The sequence below is a fragment of the Phoxinus phoxinus genome (assembly GCF_949152265.1).
Source record: "Phoxinus phoxinus genome assembly, chromosome: 1".
Taxonomy (NCBI): domain Eukaryota; kingdom Metazoa; phylum Chordata; class Actinopteri; order Cypriniformes; family Leuciscidae; genus Phoxinus; species Phoxinus phoxinus.
In genome coordinates this window covers 33,852,123-33,875,620 of record NC_136876.1, presented here as the reverse complement: position 1 = coordinate 33,875,620, position 23,498 = coordinate 33,852,123, and the positions used below count along the sequence as shown (strand labels likewise).

At 36.7% G+C, this 23,498-nt stretch overlaps 2 protein-coding genes across 6 annotated transcripts; one reads left to right on the top strand and one right to left on the bottom strand.

Annotated features, from left to right (window-relative positions):
• Nucleotides 1-635: 635 nt before the first annotated feature.
• mmd2a (monocyte to macrophage differentiation-associated 2a) lies at nucleotides 636-16,217 on the bottom strand. Of its 4 annotated transcripts, XM_079592216.1 has the most exons (8): nucleotides 12,687-13,024; nucleotides 10,470-10,588; nucleotides 8,070-8,151; nucleotides 6,009-6,169; nucleotides 4,447-4,521; nucleotides 4,259-4,360; nucleotides 4,028-4,097; nucleotides 636-1,556 (listed from the first exon to the last, which is right to left on the bottom strand). In XM_079592216.1, the coding sequence occupies exons 3-8, from the start codon at nucleotides 8,145-8,147 to the stop codon at nucleotides 1,353-1,355; spliced, it is 690 nt and encodes a 229-aa protein (XP_079448342.1). In that variant the 5' UTR covers nucleotides 8,148-8,151; nucleotides 10,470-10,588; nucleotides 12,687-13,024; the 3' UTR covers nucleotides 636-1,352. The 4 variants fall into 4 exon arrangements, with proteins under 4 accessions (XP_079448342.1, XP_079448340.1, XP_079448341.1 ...); XM_079592214.1 differs by lacking the exons at nucleotides 10,470-10,588; nucleotides 12,687-13,024 and adding an exon at nucleotides 16,117-16,217; XM_079592215.1 differs by lacking the exon at nucleotides 10,470-10,588 and having other exon boundaries at nucleotides 12,687-13,116.
• Nucleotides 14,821-23,467, top strand: wipi2 (WD repeat domain, phosphoinositide interacting 2). 2 transcript variants are annotated; one of them, XM_079586746.1, is made up of 12 exons: nucleotides 14,821-15,094; nucleotides 16,132-16,214; nucleotides 16,914-17,083; nucleotides 17,195-17,291; nucleotides 17,532-17,629; nucleotides 17,718-17,810; nucleotides 19,682-19,752; nucleotides 19,863-19,970; nucleotides 20,172-20,336; nucleotides 20,465-20,572; nucleotides 21,537-21,634; nucleotides 21,723-23,467. In XM_079586746.1, the coding sequence occupies exons 1-12, from the start codon at nucleotides 15,021-15,023 to the stop codon at nucleotides 21,833-21,835; spliced, it is 1,278 nt and encodes a 425-aa protein (XP_079442872.1). In that variant the 5' UTR covers nucleotides 14,821-15,020; the 3' UTR covers nucleotides 21,836-23,467. The 2 variants fall into 2 exon arrangements, with proteins under 2 accessions (XP_079442872.1, XP_079442871.1); XM_079586745.1 differs by having other exon boundaries at nucleotides 19,863-19,976.
• Nucleotides 23,468-23,498: the final 31 nt, after the last annotated feature.

The following is a 23,498-nucleotide window of genomic DNA, read 5'->3' as shown; positions in this document are numbered from 1 at the left end:
AATTTGACACAGTAGGAATGTCTACACAATGTAGAAATGCTTATTGTCATATTAATGTGACATTATGACAAAATTAATACAAATTGTTTTACATTCAAAGTCAAAGTGCTTAAAAACATACTTGGTCATATCTGAGCTTCCTGGCTAAAACCACGGTCACACTAGACTTTGAGCACGCGAAACTTCTTCAGACACTGCAACGGTTGCACAATGATGTCACATTCTGCGCTGTCTTTTAAAACATAATACGTCACAAATGTAAAAAATATGCAGTCTGCTCCACTTTACTGCAATCCTGCAGATTTCAAGTTTGCACTCTTTTAATTCACCTAAAAGGTCACCCTAATGCCTATCAGTCTTCTATTGTCCAGAAATCTTCACGTGTTATGAATTCGCACGTCGTCAGAGTTCACCAAACTTGAACTTTGGAACACAGCGAAATGCAAAACGTCTTCGTTTCAGCTTGCGCTTCCTGTCTCCCACATTCAAATGCATATAAATGGAAGTCAATGGAATGAACAGTGTAGTGTGTCAAAAGGTAAAATGTTTCAAGAACTGCTGGACACAAGTTATTAATTGAACTGATCACAGATGGGGACACATTAAGAACGACCACACAAAAAAACTATCTGGAAATAAACAATTATAATTGTCTATTAGTGTTGTGTGTGCTGTTTTAGTTGCAAGAATTTCATCAAGGTTCATATTTTTATGAGACCTTTAGGTAAATCTATTTGGGTCTTACTAAAAAGATGCATATAATTCATCAAGGCTAGTTTCAATGTGAGCCTCTGTGGGAGCTGAATTGACTTCTATTCAGATTTATTTATTATAATAAATCCTGTTATCCCCTCAAGCTTTCCACCTATCTCACGACCCTGGAGGATCCATCGTGCAACAATTACAAAGCCATTTCTAACATTTTTGTCGTTATTACAAGATCACAGTAGTAGAAATACTTAAACATAACTTCTGCTCAATGCCAACAACTGCCAATAAATTCACTTCTATCATATCAAGTGTTTAAAGGCAGTAGATAGCTCTACTGGAACATGGAATGTCTTCTGTATAATACACATTTTGCCTGTAAACATTGACAGTTGAAACAGTACATTGTCAACCGGTTAACACAATACATCTGTGAATGACTGTATAGTCATTCTGGCCACAAAGTGCTGAGTTATCAGGACAGAAAGTCTTCTATATAAAAGTGTATTTTAGAACAACAGTACTATAACATGCCCATCTATGATTAATATAGAGGGATGCAAAGGCAGCTCATGATCAAATACATTGTCTTTTATAGCTCAACAAACCCTGTATGTGTGAACACGTCAGGTCTTCTGCATCGGTCACCTGGATATTTTGATTTGGCTGGTCCCCGTTGCATACAAGTACCTCCAGATGGCGTAATAGTGTATGCCTGCCCCCACTGCCACAAAGATGTGCCAGATGGCATGAGCGAATGGGATGAGGCCATCACTCTTGAAGAAGACAATTCCCAGGCAGTAGAAGACTCCGCCCACTGACAGCTCTAATATGCCCTCTCTGTTAGGCTGAAATAATACGTTCAGTTTAAACAGGTCACTCTACCACAGACAAATTACACAAGGGTCATTGCACAAAACACATGTGCACTCTCTCCATGTGTAAAATTTGTTGAAGATAAAAATCTATTATGTAAATAATGTTTTTTTCCCACAGCGATGCCATTTTAATATCCACTACTGACAAACAGAACATGGTAAAGTGATAAAAAGGAATTTGAGTGACCTTGAAAGGCTAAATTATGTTATTATGACAGGTTTATGGTTAATGGAATAGTTACTTTAAAAGGAGGGGAAATGGTGATAAGATGGATGCCCATTTAATAGAACTTTAATCATCACAAATACATTTTATATACTTCCTTTTGCTTCAGAACTGCCTTAATTCTTCATGGCCTAGATCCAACAAGGTGCTGGAAAATTTCCTCAGAGATTTTAGTCCATCTTGACTAGATGGCATCACACAGTTGTGATTTGAGCTTTGCGACGTGGCGCGTTATCCTGTTAGAAGTAGCCACCAGAAGATGAGTACTCTGTGGTCATAAAGTGATGGACAACAGTACTCGGGTAGGCTGTGGCGTTTAAACAATGCTCAATTTTACACTAAGAGGCTCAATGTGTGCCAAGAAAGTATCCTCCACACCACCACCCTGAACCGCTGCTTTTATGTTGATTACACCCAATTCTGACCCGACCATCTAAATGTCGCAGCAGAAATCGAGACTCATCAGACCAGGCGATGTTTTTACAGTTTTCTATTGTCCAATTTTGGTGAGGCCCTGTGAATTGTATCCTCAGTTTCCGGTTTTTATCTGACAGGAGTGTCTCCGGGTATGTGTCTTCTGCTGCTGCAGTCCATCTTCTACAAGGTTTGACGTGTTGTAGGTTCAGAGATGCTCTTCTGCAGACCTCGGCTGTAATGAAGTTATTTGAGTTACAAAACCAGTCTGGCCATTCTCCTCTGACCTCTGGCATCAACAAGGCATTTTCGTCCACTGTCACTCACTGGATATTCTTTTTCAGACCATTCTCTGTAAACCCTAGGGATGGCTGGGTGTGAAAATCCCAGTAGATCAGATAGTTTCTGAAATACTCTGACCAGCCCGCCTGGCACCAACAACCAAGCCACGTTCAAAGTCACTTAAATTACTTTTCTTCCCTGTTTTGATTCTCAGTTTGAACTTCAGCAGATTGTCTTGACCATATCTACATGCCTAAATGCATTGCTGCCATGTGATTGGCTGATTAGATGTGTGTTAACAAACAGATGAACAGGTGTACCTAATTAGGTAGGTGGTGTGTTTGTTTATATATAATTCATATCATAATTTTTTTATGTATATATAATGACAATTTCCTCCTTTTAAATCAACTATTACATTATCCACAAAACTGTCATAATTACATAAACATGCTTTCAAGAAGAAAACTCTTAATGTTAAGCAAATGTATCTTCTTGATTGTATTACTTCATCATGTTTTGTTTGTCAGTAGGGAATGGTATTAAAATGTTAGTAGTAAAACAAGTGATAGTTGAAAAGTATTCAATTGACTTTCGAAGAAGCACCTTGTAGAATCAAAAGGCTCGTAACATAAAAAATATCCTGTCAACCCTGTTGTCTTGCTGCATAAATATATCCCAACATATATATTGAAATGCATTAATTTAGATAAAGATGACTCAATCACGTAATTCATTAACACTTAAGCACGTTGTTTGTCTGATAGAATGTTGGAAATCTTCCAAAGATTTACTGAATAGGTGCTTGTCATTTGGAAGGTGGTGTCCTGTGTCTCCGTCCTCCCGGTAGTGACACTAGGACGCAGCCTTCTGAGGCTTGTGGGGATTGAGTTCTCCTCAGTATAAACTGCAACTCTACGTCATAAATGTTCAAATTTAATTGTAGAAATTTTTTTTTCTATTTATGCAATACAGAGGATTACAACTGTCTGTGGTTTCCCTGTGTTTTACATTATGACCACTTAGGCATTAAGTGATCGATTTAGAACAAAACAAAAGGAAACATAATACCTTTATCTCTGAAACTTGAACTTCAAATAATGTATTTGTCTTGCATTAGATAATGAATTTGGACGAGCTCAGTGCCGATTTATTTTCCAGCCGCTTATTGTTTTTCGTGCAAAGGACTGTGGATGAAGGGAGGACGTGAAGGATACACTTGATGCATCCTTCAAAATAAGCCGAATGAAGGTGCAAATCAAAGGCTCCTTCACGTTGAGACTGCATTTCATGGAGGATGTGGCAGCCTAAATATGCATCCTTACTAGGACACAGCCAAGTAAGCCTAATTCAATAACTCAATGAAAGACATTAATGAAGTAAAGACCTATTTGTATTTCAAAGTATACTTTCTGTTAATGTCACTGACGGATATGTTGTAAAATAAGCTGCTTAAAGTATCACGAAAGCCTTCATTACTGTTTTTATGAACACATGTACAGGTGTCAGTCACACGTACCATTGACAGAAGAACAACTGCAGGCACAGCTCCCATGGCAGTGTAGCACAGTAAGTCTAGTATCTTGTTCCTGAAACATAACACAGCTTATTTAAAGATATTCTGATGCGGAGTTGTTAATATTAATTTGCATGTTTTATAATAATAAAAAAACAAGCACCAGCTTTTTAACTATCACAATAGCATCTGAGAGTGATTGTCATCTATGTCCTCAAATAAGTGTGCGCATACTTCTCATGAAAAAAGAAGACATAGGCAGAGCCAGCGCAGGCCATGATCCACACCAGCCAGCGCATGTGGACAGCCCAGGGTCCTAGTTCTCTCAGGTTCAGCCTGCACACAACACAACTCATCCCTGTGAAGCTGTAACACGCTGATAGTTATGAATATCCAGCCAGACACACACATATCATACTCACCAGGGTGCATAAGATGCAGCTATAAAGAAATATATCACCATCCTGTCGCACATGTGGAATCGCTGCTCCACCTTCCTGTTGTAGCAAGACATAAGAACATGTTTTTATAAATACTCATTCCATAAAAATCAATCTCACATCTGTGTGTATCCTTCTGATAAGTACATCACCATTCCAAAGTTTGGGGTTGCTTGCTTTTTAAAGAAGTCTTATGTTCACCAATGCTGCAAAAAGTGGAATTTCCAGCATTGCTGACTCCAGTCTGCAGTGTCACATTATTCTAATATGCTGATTTGCTGCTCAAAAAATACACTTTATCAATGTTGAGAAGTAGAGAACAGATGTGCTGCTTAATATGTTTGTGTACATCGTAATGTATTTTTTCAGGATTCTTTGATGATTATACAGTTAAAAACACAACCTTTATTTGAAACTGAAATCTTTTGTAACATTCTTAAAGTCTTGACTGTCATATTTGATAAGTTTAATCTGTCCTTGCTGAATAAAAGTACTATTTCTTAGCAACCTTAACAACCACCAAAACAACATCCTAGCAACATAGTCTAATTATGTTTTATTAAAAAACAAAAAAAGACTTGTCTATTGCTTTATATAAAAATGTATTCCAAATGAATGAGTGTAATATAAATGCAGGTGACTGTAGTGAAGCATGTTGCAACCCATTTACACAGATTTGAGTCCTGTTCTTGCTTAATGAGACTCTTTTGTTATTTTCCATAATTTCCATTGGGCAGAGTCCTGTGTGAATCACAGATTGATGAAACTGACAGTGGTGAACATGAACTGGCAGGCCCATGTGAATGCATCTGCTGTGTCAATGTGGATGGATGTGTAACTGCGTAGGTGTCCTGCTCTGATCCAAAGTTCATTCATAATGTTTTCACTAAATCTGCATTTGGAGCTGAAACAAAAAATTCTACCATGCTGCTGCTAATATAGCACGAAACCACACTTTATCTGGGAAGAGTCAAGATAAGCTGTGACATTAAATAATCAGACATCTGTATGACAGCAGAAGACATTACTCTTTGTTTTCTTTGTCAATTCCTGTCGGATGGAAATGTTTAATTTCAGATGGCATCTGTTGTCACTCTTGAAATTGGTTTGAAGATGAAGAAAATTATATATATATGCATAAATGAATATTCTTCTTTTAGCAGTTGAATCCTTTTTTTAAAATTACAGAAGACAGGAAACTTGACTAATTAATTTAGTAAATCTGTTTCATATCTATAGGCACTTTATAATGAGCGTGTTTGTTTAGTCATTATTGAATCCCCTAAGGCAGAAACATGTTAAACAAACTGCACATGCTTCATTTTAAAAACACAAAGTTGAAACATTTTTATTCAAAGATCCTAAGATTTTTGGTTCAAATGTATGTGAATGTATTATGGCATATGAATGTAAATGGGAATCTTCATGCTGAGGTTCGTTCCTTTCTGTTAGAACTTTATTTGTGGAAAACGTTTAAATGTATCATCAGCCATCATAGCTTTTTAAATTTATAACTGCAGCATCACTGCTCTGTTATGACTCACCTGAGATGACTTTTCTTCCAGGACACTGTATGAAACATGGTGGACATGATGAACAGCCCAGACAGACCTGTACCATACATCCATGCAGAGATGGTCTCCCACTGGTCATCAGAGAGGAAGTACAACACTGAGCTGCCCATGATACTGGGAATGATCCAGAACTGAACAGAAGACAAAATCATTATGTATCTTTATGAATGAGTTAATTAATAGTTTTTTTTTTATGTGTCATAGAAGTGTTGGAGTCAAGACCAGCTCATTTGAGTTTGAGTCAAGACCCATCCACGTGTTCTTGAGTCCACAACAAGACCAAGACCATGAAAATATGGTCTTGGACTCTAACTCAAGGGTGAGTCAAGACCATATTTTCATGGTCTTGGTCTTTTTGTGGACTCAGGAACACGTGGACCAAGTCTAACCCCATTTAAATACGGTGTTGGACCATTTAAATATGATGTTGAGTCATTTAAATATGGTGTTGGGCCATTTAAATATGGTGTTGGGCCATTTAAATACGGTGTTGGACCATTTAAATATGATGTTGGGCCATTTAAATAGGGTGTTGGAGTGGTTCTTTTTGTCTTATTGTGGACTCTGAAGCATAAAGCAGGAAAATTTGGTCTTTGTCTTGGACACGAAGACTAAGACCATGTTTTTACGGTCATATTTTTATGGTCTTATTGTGGAATCGGCAGCATAGGCTAAGACCAATACCATGAAAATATGGTGTTGGACTCTGGCTCAAGTCCAAGATCATGAAAAAAATGGTCTTAGACCCAGACTTGAGGACCAAGACCAAAGAAGAACATTTCAGAATGATTTTATTCAGCTGATGAACGGTAGAAACGTTGACAGCCAATCAGAATCAATCCTGCTGAGCTCGAGCATTTAAAGTGACAGACAAGCACACGCTTAGAATAAACAAATAAAATAGTATCTTTGCTAATGTGAACGGGCCTTTAGACTTGAACTTGAGGACCAGTCCAAGAATATATTTTCTTGGACAAAGACCAAGACCAAAAGCATGAAAATATAGTCTTGGATTTGAACTCGATGACCAAGACCAATATATGGACTCAGAAGCACTGGGACTCAGTCTAGATTCTGACTCAACCCTCGACTGGTCTCGACTACAACGCTATGTTATAGTACTTAAATACAAAATGACCTAAAATGGCCAACCCAGTCCTATATGTCTGGTTTGCTAAATGGATTACAGTAATTACATCAGGGAAACTAAAAGTTGTAATATTTCTAGTCTGACCGACCCTCCTTCCATCTGTCACTGTGTATGTCTGGTCAAATCTCTCGTGTCCCACGAGCCAAATTGATTTTCTACAGAAGCCATCTTTTTTTACAGAAGGTTATAAACAAAGCCAGCAGTTCTAGGAATTTACAGCATTTCTGACAAACACATTATTACAAAGTCAACAAGCATATACAGGAAATGTTCATGTATGAAATAGATGCGTGATATTCTTGGGCTTTTAAAGCCACATGTACCAAACGACAATGCACTGATGCAAAGAGGATTTGGTGTGTGGTCAATGTCTCGTGCTGTAGCTCGTGAACTGGCCGTGCCAGATGTGCGGCTCAGAGAGGCAGGGATTAGAGAGTAGGAGGTTATCCCAACAACATGTTATCCCAACATGCCCATATAAAACACATGAGCATAAACGAAGACCAGAAGCAAGGCTGAACAGAGAACTGACACAAACAATTGACAAAAAAGCAATGACCTGAAATGATTTTGGCCCTGAAAATCAATAAAATGTTCTTGTTTGTTGAACAATATTACATCACACAATCTCTGTGGGTTTTTTATGACCTTGGTGAACCTTCTGTGTCACAGGACAATGGCATCAAAACTTTCCCTCTTGACAACACCCTCTGCTCCTCCCAATATAATACACAGAACCAGAAGTCTTTATGCTAAATGTTAACCAACCCGTCCAGTTTGTGATCGCACACACTGTTATGAAGTACGTTATTTTCATTCAGGTTTCCCTACATTTTGTTTTGTCCTGCTCTGTGTGAGATAAGAAGTAGATTTCCACTTACTCCATGCGTGGCACAGTTGGCTGCATGCTCATACTCAGTTGGCTGGTATCTCTTGCTAGATGGGACTCGGTTGTTCATAAACCTAAAAAAGATATTTTAGTGAATTTGAAGTGCTTCAATTTTGATACTGAGGGTTGAGCTTCAGTCTCAATATTTTCTCTTTTCATTTAAGATTGGATGCATTGGTTTGAAGCACTGTATGGTAAAACAATTATTTATACAGTTCTATGAAAAATATCTATGCTAATGTACCCATACCATTTAAAAATGTGGGGTTGGTAAGATTTTTCTAAGATTATGAGATATTATTACAATTTAAACTGTTTTCTATTTTATTTTTTAAAATGTAATTTATTCCTGTGAGGCGAAGCTGAGTTTCCAGCATCATTACTCCAGTCTTCTTCAGAAATTATTCTATTATGATGATTTGCTGATCATAATAAGTAAAATTCTTATTGTTGTGCTGATTAATATTTTTGTGAAGTTTCTTTGATGCGTAGAAAGTTACAAAGAACAGCATTTATTTGATATATAAATCTTTTGTAACATTATAAATCTCTTAACTGTCACTTTTGATCAGTTTAATGCATCCTTGCTTAATACACATTTCACTTTCCTGTGACCCCCCTCAAATTTCTTACACACATTCTTACACATCTTCTTTAACTAACAGAACTGATGGCACACAAAAAGCAGCACAGTGTTACAGGTCAAACTCCTTTTCATTTCAGAGATTAATTTGGTCTATGAAACACTTAAGGATAAAGAGCACGTAATGTTCAAGTTCAAGAACATTAGGTAACCCTCTTTGTGGCTCCTCAAGGATTTATTTAATATGCATTCAGATCACATTTTTAGAATTTTCCTGTATTGCTTGGTTGCCTAGCATCTGTACCTAGCTAACGGTGAAGCTAATCCTGTTCGGAATGAGGTCTTTTATGCCACTTACATTGAGCCGCTGATGTATTAGGCGATGATGTCATAGTCTCTATGCCAACCTGAGGCTTGGGATTTTCTTTTTTATTTCCCCCCCAAAACACTCTTTATCTGTGTGATTTAATTAATGTGCATGAGGACACAGGGAAGTGGGCTAGACTGCTAACCAGAATACATGAGCTGAACTCAGCGATCTCTGGAAACCATCTTACTTTGCTTCTTGATTATATTTCTTGATTATAGCGTATTTCTAGCAGTGACCAGATTGATTGTCTTTAGTTGCAGTCTTTTAAAAGATAGTTCTGTCACTAAAATATACATGCTGACTTAAAGAATTGTCTCTTTTCGGAAACTTGCTTTCATTACATTTTTATTCTGTTTTCTCTTCAAATTTATTTTAATGTAAATATTTGCTGTAAAAAACAAGAGTGATCCAGGTGTGATGTAGGAACCATTCACAGTCATATATTCAATTATAATGCCTGAATGCACCAGAGATGCTTGTTCATGCAGAATTTGCCTCACCAGAGTTATTGGATATATTTAGTGTCACTTTTCATATCACTGCTTTTTTACTATATTCAGGGAAAATATTTACTCAGATGTCAGAGCACTACAGGGCATCCTGTTCATTATCATGGATGAGTTCATTAAATGAATGTTTGGCGTCGCTCCAGGTCTCAGCACCCGGTGTGTCTCTGCTTGGCCTTTATAAAAGGAATTGCTTTTATATGATGGCATCTGGGGCTAAGCTGGGAAGCTCAGCCTCATTGTAGCAATGTCAGTTTGGCACTACAAGACGCATACATTTACTTTTTTATAATACACTGTACAAAAATTATATGATCCATAAGTTGTGACGACATATGTTTTTTACATTGCTTTAACTCATCAAAATAATACGCAATAAGTCCGTTTCATATAATTTAAATTTAAATTACTTAAACATCAAAGTTGATTTTACTAACAAATTTAAGGCAAAAAATCTGTTTTCATGCTCAGTATACTCAATACACCAATCAATCTAGTTCAATTAATTGATTCCCTATTATTTGATTTCTGCCCCTTATGAAACGAAATGATGCATGACCACAAAATCTGAGATTCAAACTTATAAAAAAAAAACTAAGACATGTTCGAATTAATAAGTGATATTTCAAATTCTCCGACTTTAGTGATTCACTCTCTGCAGGAATGTAAGAACAGGAACACATCATGAGAATATGATAATGCCACACGTGAGGGTAAAGGTCTATGAGACACATTAGAAAAACCATACAGAGATTTGGATGTTTACACTTCACAGAGTCTCTACAGCAACATGATAGTGCTGGTCTTGGGTTTAAGCCAAGATGTCTGCTCATGCATAATGTGGCCCTACATGCGAGTTATGGCACCAAACATTGCATTCCAACATTTTCAGGCTGGAAATGAAGCAATATTAAAATTGTTTGCAATATTTACCTGCAAGTAATCCAATATTTCAGTCATTATAAAGTTGCTTATGGTCCTGCATATGAGGTTTTGGTCAAACCTCGTCCATTATCCTTTCATATTCTCCAGCTTCATGAAGGCCAGTACTTCTATGAGCACAGACAATTAACTGAGTGACTGTGTGCTAAGGCCAAAATATCCCTTCCAAAAACCAAACATGCACTCACACAATACAAGTCTCTTGTCTCTGAAACAAGAGGATCTAAACCAAACAGTCACACGGGATAAAAATACACACAGTAAGATTCGTTTTACTGTACTTATGAGAAGAGATTGAAGGGAACCCTGTGTCTGACCTTTCAAGACTCTGGAGATGAAATGAAAGTGATCAGGTGCTGACAGGGTTAGGTTTAACTTTATGACTCACCTGACTAGAGAGTTATCAATTAAGAGGAAACACTGTAACAGTGTTTAACTAAATTCATCAGTTTAATGATAAATTATCTCCTTTTTAGTCTATGTTATTTGGTTAATATTTATGTATGTTTCACTATGCAATATAAGTCTCTGGTGTGGGAGCATAAATGAAATAAAGTGGTTAGTTGATGTAAATATACATATGTTGAGCATTGAGATGCTCAACTGAAATGGACACATAAAGAGGGAACAAAAATATAGCATTTACACAATACCAATCAAAATCCTCTGGGGGCAAAGATCTCAAAAGGCAAACACAAAGCATGTTTATGTGTGCCAGGTTTGTGACCTGACATTGACAAATCACACAAAACTATTAACACTTTTAAAATATCGTAAAATATGTCCCATGTGACAACATTCATAATAATAATGTTCATGTTCTGAATTTCTATTCTGAGAAAACCATGTGACATGACCATTTATGGGTGAACAGAATGATTAAATGCCATAACAGGGTTTATTGTGAAAAAAATTGGTATACTGATATATGAGGAAAGTGAATAATCCTTTTCAGCTGTTGTAGCCTAGTAGAATTATGTAGAAAGAATTGACCAAATGAATGTCTATATTTTGAGGGCTTGTAAATGTTTTTCAGGTTTGTTCAAGGTAAATAAAGCAACAGTTTTTCAATAACGGAAGAACATGTAAAGGTTTGGTATTTGGGGTAAAAGGTGTCCCTGTTGTTGGGGCAAAAGACACAATAATTAACATGATAATAAATATCTGGCTGACTTTTCCATTTGTTGACATGACATGGTTAGATATCATATCAAAATATCATATTTAGTTGTTTATTCTGTAAAGCTAAATTGTTATGGGATCGCATTCAATGAATTCAGAATCTTTACTTTTTTTTAATAATTTTGTTTCTGTATTAAAATGAACATAATTGAATGACAGTATTATTGAACAAAAATGTATTATTTTATTTATCAAAAGTAAACCTAAAATTGAACAAACTTTCCTAAAGTGATTGTTTTGAACAAGTATTAACTTGTTATTATTAAACTTTATTGACATTATTAAACACATATTATTTTACAGTAGTCAACTTCAAATGTTTACTGGAGCTAAAGTAGGCTATTTGTTTTAATAATGTCCCCGGGGTAAAAGGCCCCCCTCGCCACTTTTAAACAAACAAACCATTTTAATGATTTATTTTACACAACATATGTTGCTCAATCAATGTCCAATAAACCCTTTTTTTCTGCAATTATACACAATAGGAGGAGTGAAAAGCACATTTTTCTTAAGGTGTACCTTTAGCCCTGTTGTACCCTACATGTAGGCCTATTCCCTATCTAAAATTGAAGAAATGTTTTAACACAACGCACAAACGTGAATGAATGAACAAACAATGTTTAATGTTTCAAAAAAAATTGCAATCCATATAGGCTATCATTGTGTGTGTGTGTCTGCAGGAAATCCTCCACCAAATGCACAACCAAAAGTTGAAGAAGTGCAGAAATAAAATGAAAGTAGAAGTTGAGCCTCAAGATTTTCCCATTGACACAATGGCTTCTTCAAACATGTTTGCACTTGTACCTCGTCTCAAACTCTGTTTCAAGTTGTTTTATATTGATAAGCTATATAGAATGTAGAAATATATTCTTATTATCAGCTTACATTCCCATTTCAATGGTGCTTTTCTATTATTAACATAGGAGAAAACATAAATTAATAAGTTATTATTATTATTATTATTAAAGATGCCTCAGCAATATTGAGAAAACAATGTTAAAAACGTTATGCTTAGATGTAATTTACCTGCCGAACTTCGTCCTCCTAAAGTCCATACTGTGCATATTTGTTCATGTTCGCAGCGTAACTTACTCCAGGGTAGACAGAGTGACTACTTCCAGTTTCAGCGACGACCAAACTCCGGATGTTTCAGAGCCCGTAACTTGGAAGGAAGCAGGAGGCAACAGCCTCTACAAGGCACGTGAAGACTTGCGCCGCTCGGATCGCGCACGCGAGCAGAACTGCGAGAAGCGGCCGCAATAAATCCAAGTCTGGATTTTTTTGGAATAATCGTAAACAGCGTCTCGCGACCCCTCGCGCTGTCAGGAATGCCGCTGTGCGCGCAGAATCCCCTCCCCGCCCCTTCCAAGTTAACTTCAAAAAGGCTTCAGGCAAAAGTTTTCCCATCGCTTGTCATGATGTTGCGGATATTTGCTTTAGAAATGTTTGCTTAAACGCGCAAACAAACTAACCTCCCTGAGATTAAACTGGATCTGCACGCTATTTTGTGAACCCTTTTTTCCAAATAACTAATATTCCAAAAACATATAGAACCATACACTTTATAGCCTATATGAATGAACATATATAACATAACTCCATTTATGTTCTGTTGTAGCCTAAAACTGGTCATTATATGACATTGAAATCCAAAATTACAAAGGGCAAAGTTTGTCTCTCGACCCAGTGTGGGTTGGTTGGTAGCCTACTTGAATTTTGACATCTCTGAGACAAAGCGCACGTAGCCATCTGCTGGTTAAATAAGTTAGCAACATTTAAATCTGCGTCTCATCCATCATGATTGAGGAGACCACGACGGATGAGACGCAGTCGGGTCCTCAACAAGGGTGCCTTAGCTTAACTTCCAAAGACTAAAGATTTAAAATAAGCTAAAACAACTACAAAACAAGACATTTATTGTTTTAACCCTGTAAAGCATGACATTAAATCATTGTCAGAAAAATCCTCTCCTCGGCTCATGGCTGTCCGCCAATAATCAGATAGGAAATAATGTGCAAGGACCAGAAATGGATCAACTCAATAGTGTCAATTATGTCAACTCACGTAATTACAATGACTGCGACCACTGATTTACATTGGATGTGCTGATGCCATTCAAATCAACACTTTTTGACTCTGGTAAATTAACACTACAAAAACATTCATAAACGACACTGGATATTTTGCTGTGGATAAAATATAGAAGAACATTTTAAGGAAAAGTTTGCATGTGCATTTTATGTTTTGTATTATATTTGTATAATATATAATATATTATATATATTATATTATATATAATATATTTTGTATTATAAATCAGGCTTTTGTGGCCCCTATTGCTCACACCAGAGGAGGTCAAAAAAACATCAGTTTTATTCAGATGCCCAAACTGAGCAGAAAATGTAGGCTACAATTTGGTGCAGATGTTGTCATAGTAAGATTAATTTGAAATGCTTAGTTAAAGCTCTGTTTTTGATTATTGAAAAATACAAATAGCTAAACGTTCCTCCAATGTGCCATATTTACTTACATTTTAACATATTTTTTTCTAAAAAAAAATCATGAATGGATATATAAGAAAACCATGAAAAGTTTCTTTAGTCCATTGTTCATATTAAAATATTAACAACAATATAAAAAGTATTCTACAACCAAGAATATCCTACATTCTACAACCATTTTTTGTAGGGCCTTTCACTTATCAATCAGACTGGAGAAGGCATGCAGTAGATGGTGTAAAACAGTTTTTTCAGCAAAGTTTTGGTTGATAATTAGAGGCTTTAGAAATTCCCTGGAGTAAAAAAAACACTGTTTCTTGAAAGCAAGGTAAGTCGGAGTAAGATGCCCCTGGGCCAAGATGACACCTTTTTATCCCAGAGGTAAATTTAAATTTAAATGCACAGTCATTGAGGCATCTTCCCCTATGTTACCCTATATTGTATTTTCAACTAGAAATGTTTGCTAAAAGAGCTAAAAAAAAATCTAAATGAAAACTGACATGCCTAGTCCCTTTCAACAAGTTCTACTGAAAAACACACAGTTATGTGTTTATAAAAAAATAGCTGTGTGTACGTTATGCAAACAATTTAAAAAACAAATACATTGCCTTTCCTTTAATTCGGACGGAGCATTAAAAAAAAAAAACATTGCCTTTCCCTTTAATTTGGACGGAGCTGGTGCGTGCAGCAGCCACTGCGCATGCGCACGAAAAGGTGCAACAGTGGCTGGAGAAAAACAACAACATTCATTGGAACAAGAGGGTGGAACTTATGGCAGTCCGAGACGACCCCAGATATTACTGATTTAGTCCACATCTGAGCCCTTTTCACTTCGGCTTAATCTGTAAATGTTGTCGAGCCCATGAACCTGGCCAGTCAGAGCGGAGAGGCCGGCTGCAGCCAGCTGCTCTTCGCCAACTTTAACCAGGATAACACGTAAGAAAACAATCACACTGCTGCTGTTGGCCTAACAGCCCATCTACACGAAAACAACTCAATGTTGTCGGTGTAATCAACTAATCATTTGCACTGACTGCAGTCTCGCGAAGCTTCGTTCGTTATAATGGGAGCGCCTTTAGTTTATCTGTGTCGTGTCTCGTCGCTCGCGTGCAGTGCAGATGGGATGACAAAGCGTGCTGCTAACCAGCTAAAACACTGACTGCTATTATTTCCCTCTGTCGGTTAGAATAAGCTGGCCCCCGACAGTCTCATCTGATGTGTTAATGCAGCTTTGTTTTTATTAAATCAGTCCCCAATTTCGCTCTTGTAAAATAACGTCAGACAAAAATTCACACACGAGACGTGTAGCACTAGCGTCCATGCTAACGAAAAAAAGTGTATTCGTACTTCTGTAAAGCTTTACGTCAGCCTAATGGTGTGAAATATAAAATCCGCAATGTAAAACAAAGTTTGGTTGGATATCTTAATGAGGAAGTGTTAAATATGGCTGTGTTTTACAAAGTAGGACGACACAGCAAAAGTAGCTCAAATGTTAACAACAATCGAGTAACTTAAATGCCTTCAAACTAAGCTTAGATTCTGATTTTTTTTTTTTAAATATATATATCTGAAAGATATTTTTTGTATTTTAAAACGCCTTTAGTTTAACTTTCTAAATCATGTAACTAGCGAACCTGCCGACAAGTTAGTCTAAGCTTATTGTTTAGACTAGTATTTGTGGCAGTGTAACCGGTGGCTCAGCTCACTGACAACACTGCCAGTGTTTTTATAAGCTATAACATCTGCTACATTTCAACTCTACAAAACGTATATAAAACTCTTCTAAAATAGTTTAATGTCTCTCTTGCCTTTTTTAAATTCAAACATTGCACCACAAGGATTGCAAAATGCCCCTTTAACACATTTCACCATCATGTCAACAACCTGTTTTAGTCATTAAGCAAACCAGTAGACCATAAAAAGTGGATTTGTGTTCTGTAGCAATTGATTATTGTTACCTCTTTGCTTTCCAGATCCCTAGCTGTTGGTACCAAGTCTGGGTACAAGTTTTTCTCCTTGTCATCAGTAGACAAATTGGAACAGATCTATGAATGTAGTAAGTTATTTGTGTTTTAATCACTGTCAACATGGCTACTCATACCTTTTGGCGTGATACGAGTTGATTGAAGGGGCTGATAATGTCGTTCTGCTCTCTCTGGAGGTCAGAGATAATCAGAGGCGTAGAAACTATTTGAAAAGTGAGAGTCCTTGAAAATTATTATAACGGATTAGTTGGTCCTGGGTGCTGATTAGCCAATGCAACATTTCAGATGTGCTGAAATTGTTTCCATAGAGGTCAACTATTAACCTGACTTTTAGATGTCAGGGACCATATATCTTATATTGTAATTATGGCACTTCATCAATTTGCTTAATAAAATAATGTTATACATTTAAAAAAAAAAAGTGCTTTAAAAAAAAATTAATCTAATTATTTTATATAAGCAGTTGATGTTGTTGTCCAGATCACAGTTGAATGGCTTGCATGCACACCTTGTACGAACGATTATTAAATGACTAAATCCAGAATAAAGCTTGTCTTCCTGACTGTTATGGTTTAATCTTTAAAATGTAATGGCCCTGGATGTAGGCTTTTCAAAGCATCCAGTCAGAAATCGTTAGTTATAATATTTGATATGCCCTTGGAGTCTAATGTTTTTCAACATTGGGGCCTCAGCAACCCATCAAAGGGCGCAGGATGACTTGATTAAATACATACGACATGTTTTATATTCTCGTGTATTTTTACCCTCAGCCGACACAGAAGATGTGTGCATCGTGGAGAGATTGTTCTCCAGCAGCCTTGTCGCTATTGTCAGCCTTAAGGCACCTAGGAAGCTGAAGGTCTGTCATTTCAAGAAAGGGACGGAGATATGCAACTACAGCTACTCAAACACTATACTGGCTGTGAAACTAAACAGACAGGTGAGTCAGCAGACGTCCTCTTCCTGTGACACATGTTTCCTGTATTGTATTTATTTTATTAAGCGTGATCAGACCATCTGAGAATGTTGCAAACCTGCTTTATTTCCACAGAGATTGATAGTGTGTTTAGAGGAGTCACTCTATATCCACAACATTAGGGATATGAAAGTACTACATACCATTCGAGAGACCCCTCCGAATCCTTCCGGTGGGTAACGCTTCTTGCCGTCAGTACATCATTGTTGTTTATACCAGACTTTTCATGTGGAAGTACATGCAGCAGGTTCTTCTTTCATAATGTTTAGGTGCTCTATTTATATTTGGGGAACTGAAAACGTAGGCAAATGTTGTAGCGGCCAGATAGTAATGGTCTTGTTGTTATATAAATTCGTAGTAGCCATACAGATTTTTTATTTGTGATTATTAATATGTCACTAAACATTTATAGGACTATGTGCCCTGTCAATCAGTAATGACAACTGCTACTTGGCCTATCCGGGAAGTGCAACAATTGGGGAGGTACAAGTTTTTGATACGGTCAACCTGGTAAGTGCTGTTTAGTTTAAAGATTTGCAATGATTATTGTTTTACGTTAAATGCAGTTTGTCAATGTATGTGTGATATTCATCCCCAGAGGGCAGCTAACATGATACCTGCCCATGATAGCCCACTAGCAGCACTGGCATTTGATGCAAGCGGGACTAAATTGGCCACAGCCTCTGAGAAGGTACAGCTTTGTGTGTGTGTGTGTGTACAGGTTTGGCTAAATATTGAAATTTCATTACAACTGATTAGTAAGGACATTTTACTGGTACTTACTAGCTAAAAAACCCTATAAATTGGCTAAAACTTGTTTTTATTGAAATCTAGTGTTTTGCACCTTTCTGTGATGAGTAGGAGTAGAGATTGGGTTAGGTGATAGAAAATATCATTAACCTGATATAAACTCAATGGAAGTCTATGCAATGTCCCCACTAATATAGTGAAACGTGTGTGTGTGTGTGTGTGTGTGTGTGTGTGTGTGTGTTTTAAAACACTCATTGAGAGTATATTTAAAGTGGGTGATATGCCAGTATTCACATGATTCACTTGTAATTAATTCAGTGAATCAATTCCAAACTCTGAACTATTTGTTTGCTTTGTCAATCACGAATGTTCACAGAATTCTTCATTAACAAAAACAATTTTTTTGTAACAAATCTATTAAGGTAACTATTGGTCTTTATTACTGTGTTGTATTGGTTAATAGTTCAAGTAAATGAATAAATGTCATTCTTTCAAATCAACTCGACTGTTTTAAGTAGATCTTTTACTTTATTGCACTTTTTCCATTAAGAAAGATTTTTAAATCTGCTTGGCTACAGTTGTTTGGTTGAGGAAAACCAACTATAAACACTACCTTTTAAAAGTTAAGGGTATTTTTATAAGATTTTTTGTCTTCATCATCGTGTTCATCACTAGCTGTTTGCATTTACCTCATTTTATTATAACATAATATGTTTACAATTATTCACCTCAATTGCATTTTGGGATATTGTATAAAAAAAGTTGTGCACTCAATGGAGGCAGATACATTTTTTTTATCCAATAAGACATGCGCATGATCTACGGTGGGAACACTTTTACCCAATAAATCCCTCAATGCGCAACAATAAAACTCACTTGACTTTGCCTCTACTGAGGATGTGATTGGATAACTGGACAAACCAGCAGGGAAATTTCATTGCACAGCATCTCAAATGTTGGTTTGATCATCCTGAAATGCCTGAGCTAGAGTCTGTCATCAGAATTATTTAGTTTAATTCACTCACAGAAGTGTCTCACACGATTGTGTTCCCAAACACCAGCTCCAAATGCAAGAGAACATGATTTATTGTGTTTCGTCTGTGCGCTTTGAGATGCAAGTCATTCATGATGTTGGAAAAAAGAGCAACTTCCAATTTTATTACGGATATTTTTCACCAGTTTCCCAGGAAGTGACACTTTTTATTTTCTTGAACAAATGGGATGGAAACACTGCTTTATTCGCAAATGTGTTATGCAGTATTTAAATTTTGCACATAAGTTAAATTCGCAACTTTGGATGGAAACATAGCTATTGATGATAGCTGTCCAAACACTGAGTTGGAGTGTCAAGAAACTTAAAGGCTACATTTCTTTTCTTTTAATATGCAGTCAAAACAGTAAGATTGTGATTAAGATTTATTCCTGAAATGCAAAGCTGAATTTTCAGCATCAGTACTCCAGTCTTAAGTGTCACATGATCCTTCTGAAATCATTCTAATATGATGATTTGCTGCTCAATAAACATTTCTTCTTATTATTAATGTTTAAAACAGTTGTGCTGCTTAGAACGATTATTTGAAATATTTTGTAACATTTTTCTTTACTGTCACTTTTGGTCAATTTGCTTCCTTGCTGAATAAAATATTTAATTTATAAAAAAAAAAAAATCTTACTGACCTCAAACTTTTGAATAGTAGTGCTTGCATATAGTCCATTGTTACATTTTAAATAAATTTAAAGGTGCTGAATAATGAATTAAGAGTTAACCTTAATTAGTTACATTTTTCAAACCCTCTCTTTGGTGTTTTTTAGGGCACTGTGATCCGTGTGTTTTGCATTCCAGAGGGCCAAAAGATCTTTGAGTTCAGGAGGGGAGTAAAGAGGTAGATAACTATATTATTTTAGATCTGTTTTGTATTTATTCAAATAGCCAGGAATTGTAATAAGCACACATAATGAAAACAATGCACTTACTGTAATTATCCCTCAACAGATGTGTAAGCATCTGTTCCCTCGCCTTCAGTATGGAGGGACTCTATCTGTCTGCCTCAAGCAACACAGAGACGGTTCATATTTTTAAGCTGGAGACCCAGAGAGAGAAGTCAGTGTAATGATGCCCACTGAAATAAGTGGTTTTTCAGACGGCCTTCTCACTTCTTCCTGTGAATTTGTACATCTTCCTTTTTTATTGATAAAATCCTGTTAGAACATGATTAAGCATGCATTAACAAGCCAAAACATAGGCACATATTTTATTTTTATTTTGCAACCATGTTGTCATTTTCATGTTTTTCCATCATAGGCCTCAGGAGGAGCCCACTACTTGGACGGGATACTTTGGGAAAGTATTGATGGCCTCCACAACATACCTGCCTGCACACGTAACAGAGATGTTCACTCAAGGAAGGGCATTTGCTACAGTCAGACTGCCCTTTTCAGGTCACAAGAACATCTGCGCTCTGGCCATGTGAGAAAAAGCCATTCTGAAATAGTACAGCAGACCTAAGTTTTAATACGATCTAGATATGCTTTCAGACTGTGGTTGCTATCAGGGTAGATGTGTCTCTGATTATCTTGCTTGTGATTGGTTTCTAGAATCCAGAAGATTCCACGCCTGCTGGTGGCTGCAGCAGACGGCTATCTTTACCTGTACAATCTGGACCCACAGGAGGGAGGAGAGTGCACACTAATGAAACAGCATAAGTGAGATCCAGTGTTATCAAGTCGAAACATAATCTATCAGACCATTGGTCTAAATATACACTACAGTTTAAAAACTTTGGGCTCGGTAAGATTTTAAAACGTTTTTGAAAGAAGTCTCTTTTGCTCACCAAGGCTGCATTTATTTGATCAAAAATACAGTATTGTGAAATATTACGATTACATTTTTCTATTTGAATATATAATTTTTTTTAAGTTATTCCAAAAATGAATTTTCAGCATCATTACTCCAGTCTTCCATGTTACGTGATCCTTCAGAAATCTGCAAATGCTAATTTGCTGCTTAGAAACAATTCTGATTATTAAAAGTTGTACTACTTGACATTTTTGTGGAATCTAAGATCTTTATTAAATAGATATTTCAAAAGAACAGGATTTGTTAGAAATCTAAATCTTTTGTAACACTATAAATGTCTTTACTCATAATTGAATGTCCCTGGTGAATAAAAGTGTACATTTATTTCAGAAAAACATTTTGAACGGTAGTGTATATACATATAATTTTTTTGGCTGTGACTTGCTGCTTTTTGGTTATTTAGTATCCTGTATGGTTCACTGAAAACCTAAAACAGGACTAACAGTATTTGATGCATCGTGCTGGGGAATCCTGCCCACACTAAAATCTCATTGGTCCATAATCCCACTCCATAGCTGAATATTAAATGTCAACTATTTTTGTCAAACAGAGCACTTGCTTGACACTCAAGACTTAACACATCATGCCTAGTCAAGACTGTTTTTGTGACAAGTATACCCTTTTTTTTTTTATCCAACAATACGGTTTTCGTTTAAACTGAACTTGGCTTATACATGTTTATAATTTTTGTTTACATTTTTTGCAGATATTGCAAATATTCCAATTAGTCTCTAAATTAAAAAATTTATATTAACACTGATCGGCATGTCATGTGAATTACTTTCTATGTAAATGTGTTTCCTCCTCTAGGTTAGATGGAAGTGTAGAGCCAGCGAATGAAATTCTTGAACAGACCGTTCACGACCGGCCGCTCGTGGCACAGACCTACAGTGCTGCTGTTGCCAAAGGTAAGAAACGGTCATTTTCACTTGCATAACAGTGAAGAGGGGGAACAAAGAGTCTAAATTGTAAAATGGCCTGGTATTGTTGTCTCAGGTTACACTGAGGATCAGGGGGCAGTTGGGGGTGCTGGAGTGGAGGACGACATGAACACCCTGCACCTGGACGAAGAGAACGAGCAGCCTCCGTTAATCCTGGAAACGGATTGAGCCGTTGGCAGAAGATGGAACTGACTGAGTGACATTGCAGATGGGGGTTTCCTCCTCTGGTGCTGCTATGGGCATGTGTGACCTGATAGAGAAAGGGATTAAAACAGAGATCATTTTAAAGCAAGCCTAGCTGTAGCCTTATTCTGTCTCTTGTTGCGTATAGATGTTTTCCTTCCTTCACCCTTGTGGCTTTATAAAACCTTGTGAATTTTTCTTTGATTTCCTTTTTTTTTTTAATGCCAGGTTTTGTCCTTAATCAGACCAAAATATGAAATCTAAGCTGCAGGTTTCACGTCTCTTAGCTTTGCATGTACTTGTGCCAAGAATAGAAATCCTAGAAAACTTTTGCTTTCATGTGGATGGTTCTGACGTGTTTGCTGGCCATTTCTCTTCTTGAACTTTGACAAGCACTTGTGTGTTAGTGCATTTGTTTTTGTTTTAAAAATGTGATTGAAAGCGAACTGGCTTGTGCCGCCTGCTACATCACCACACAACTGTGCAGTTTCTGCAATGTCCCTTACCAATCATCTGTGGCTCAGTGGCACCGAGATGTGAATTTTTGTCCTGTAATAACAATATACATGATCTGTTAACAACACGATCTGGTTACAATAACTGTTTATACAGTGTTTTTAACAAGCTTAGGGGGTTGGTTTTATTTTTACCCTGAGTTACAAGACTCTATTTTGATTAATCCCATGCCACATTATGGTTAAACAATTTGGCAATGTGGAGACTGAATCTTTCTTTTTGGCTTTGAATTACCCCTAGTGTCTTCCTTTGGCCTGGACTGATTTCATTGAAGATTTTATTATTATTTTAAAGTTCCAAACACTTAAGTAACCTCAGTAGTAGATACGACTGATGAAGGCGTTTAATGTATTGGTTTCAGAAGGAACTTTCCAGTGATGAATGTGGTTTCAAGAGGCTGACAGTCAGTCATCATCTGGTTTCCAGAACATTTTGTTTTTATTCTTAATGAATGAGGAAAGTTCAAGGCCCTGTCTCTGATTTATTCTTAATACCAGCAGCAGACGGCGATTGCGTATGACGTGACAGCCTCGTTTTAGGTAGGTTTCTATTTTGAGGGCTTTGTTCTTTGCAAAGAGGGAAAGCATAATGTATCTCACTAAAAACATCCTAATCTTTAGTAAATGGTTGCAGGATTCAGCTTGCAAACAGGGTATGTTCTCACAGACATCCCTGTTGACTGCAGTCTGAATAAACAGGTCACATGGTCTGGCAGTTAAACCAGGACAGGTCAAATGTAAAATCTGAGGTTCTTTTGAAAAATTAGAGGACCAGGGTCTATGAATGTGATTACCAAATATTTACAATACACAAAGTTAGCCAGTGTGTCCAAGCAAACAATATAGGCATTTGGAGATACTGCCTGAATTCTTGGAGCTCTAAAGGATGTTGAGAGAACTTTTATGCATGATTGTCACCTGAGCATGTTTTGATGTTGCATATCAACAAATGTCAACGTCAGTAATAAATTGACTTGTGTCCTCATTATCAGCCAATGAGCTCTAAACCCCCCAATGCCACTTTAATCTGTTTTCTAATGATTTTTGTATAAAAATGTAAATTGTTCCATATAAAGATTAAATAAATCCTCTGTTGAAAATGGTTTAGCGTCTTATTTAATTTTTTCTCTATT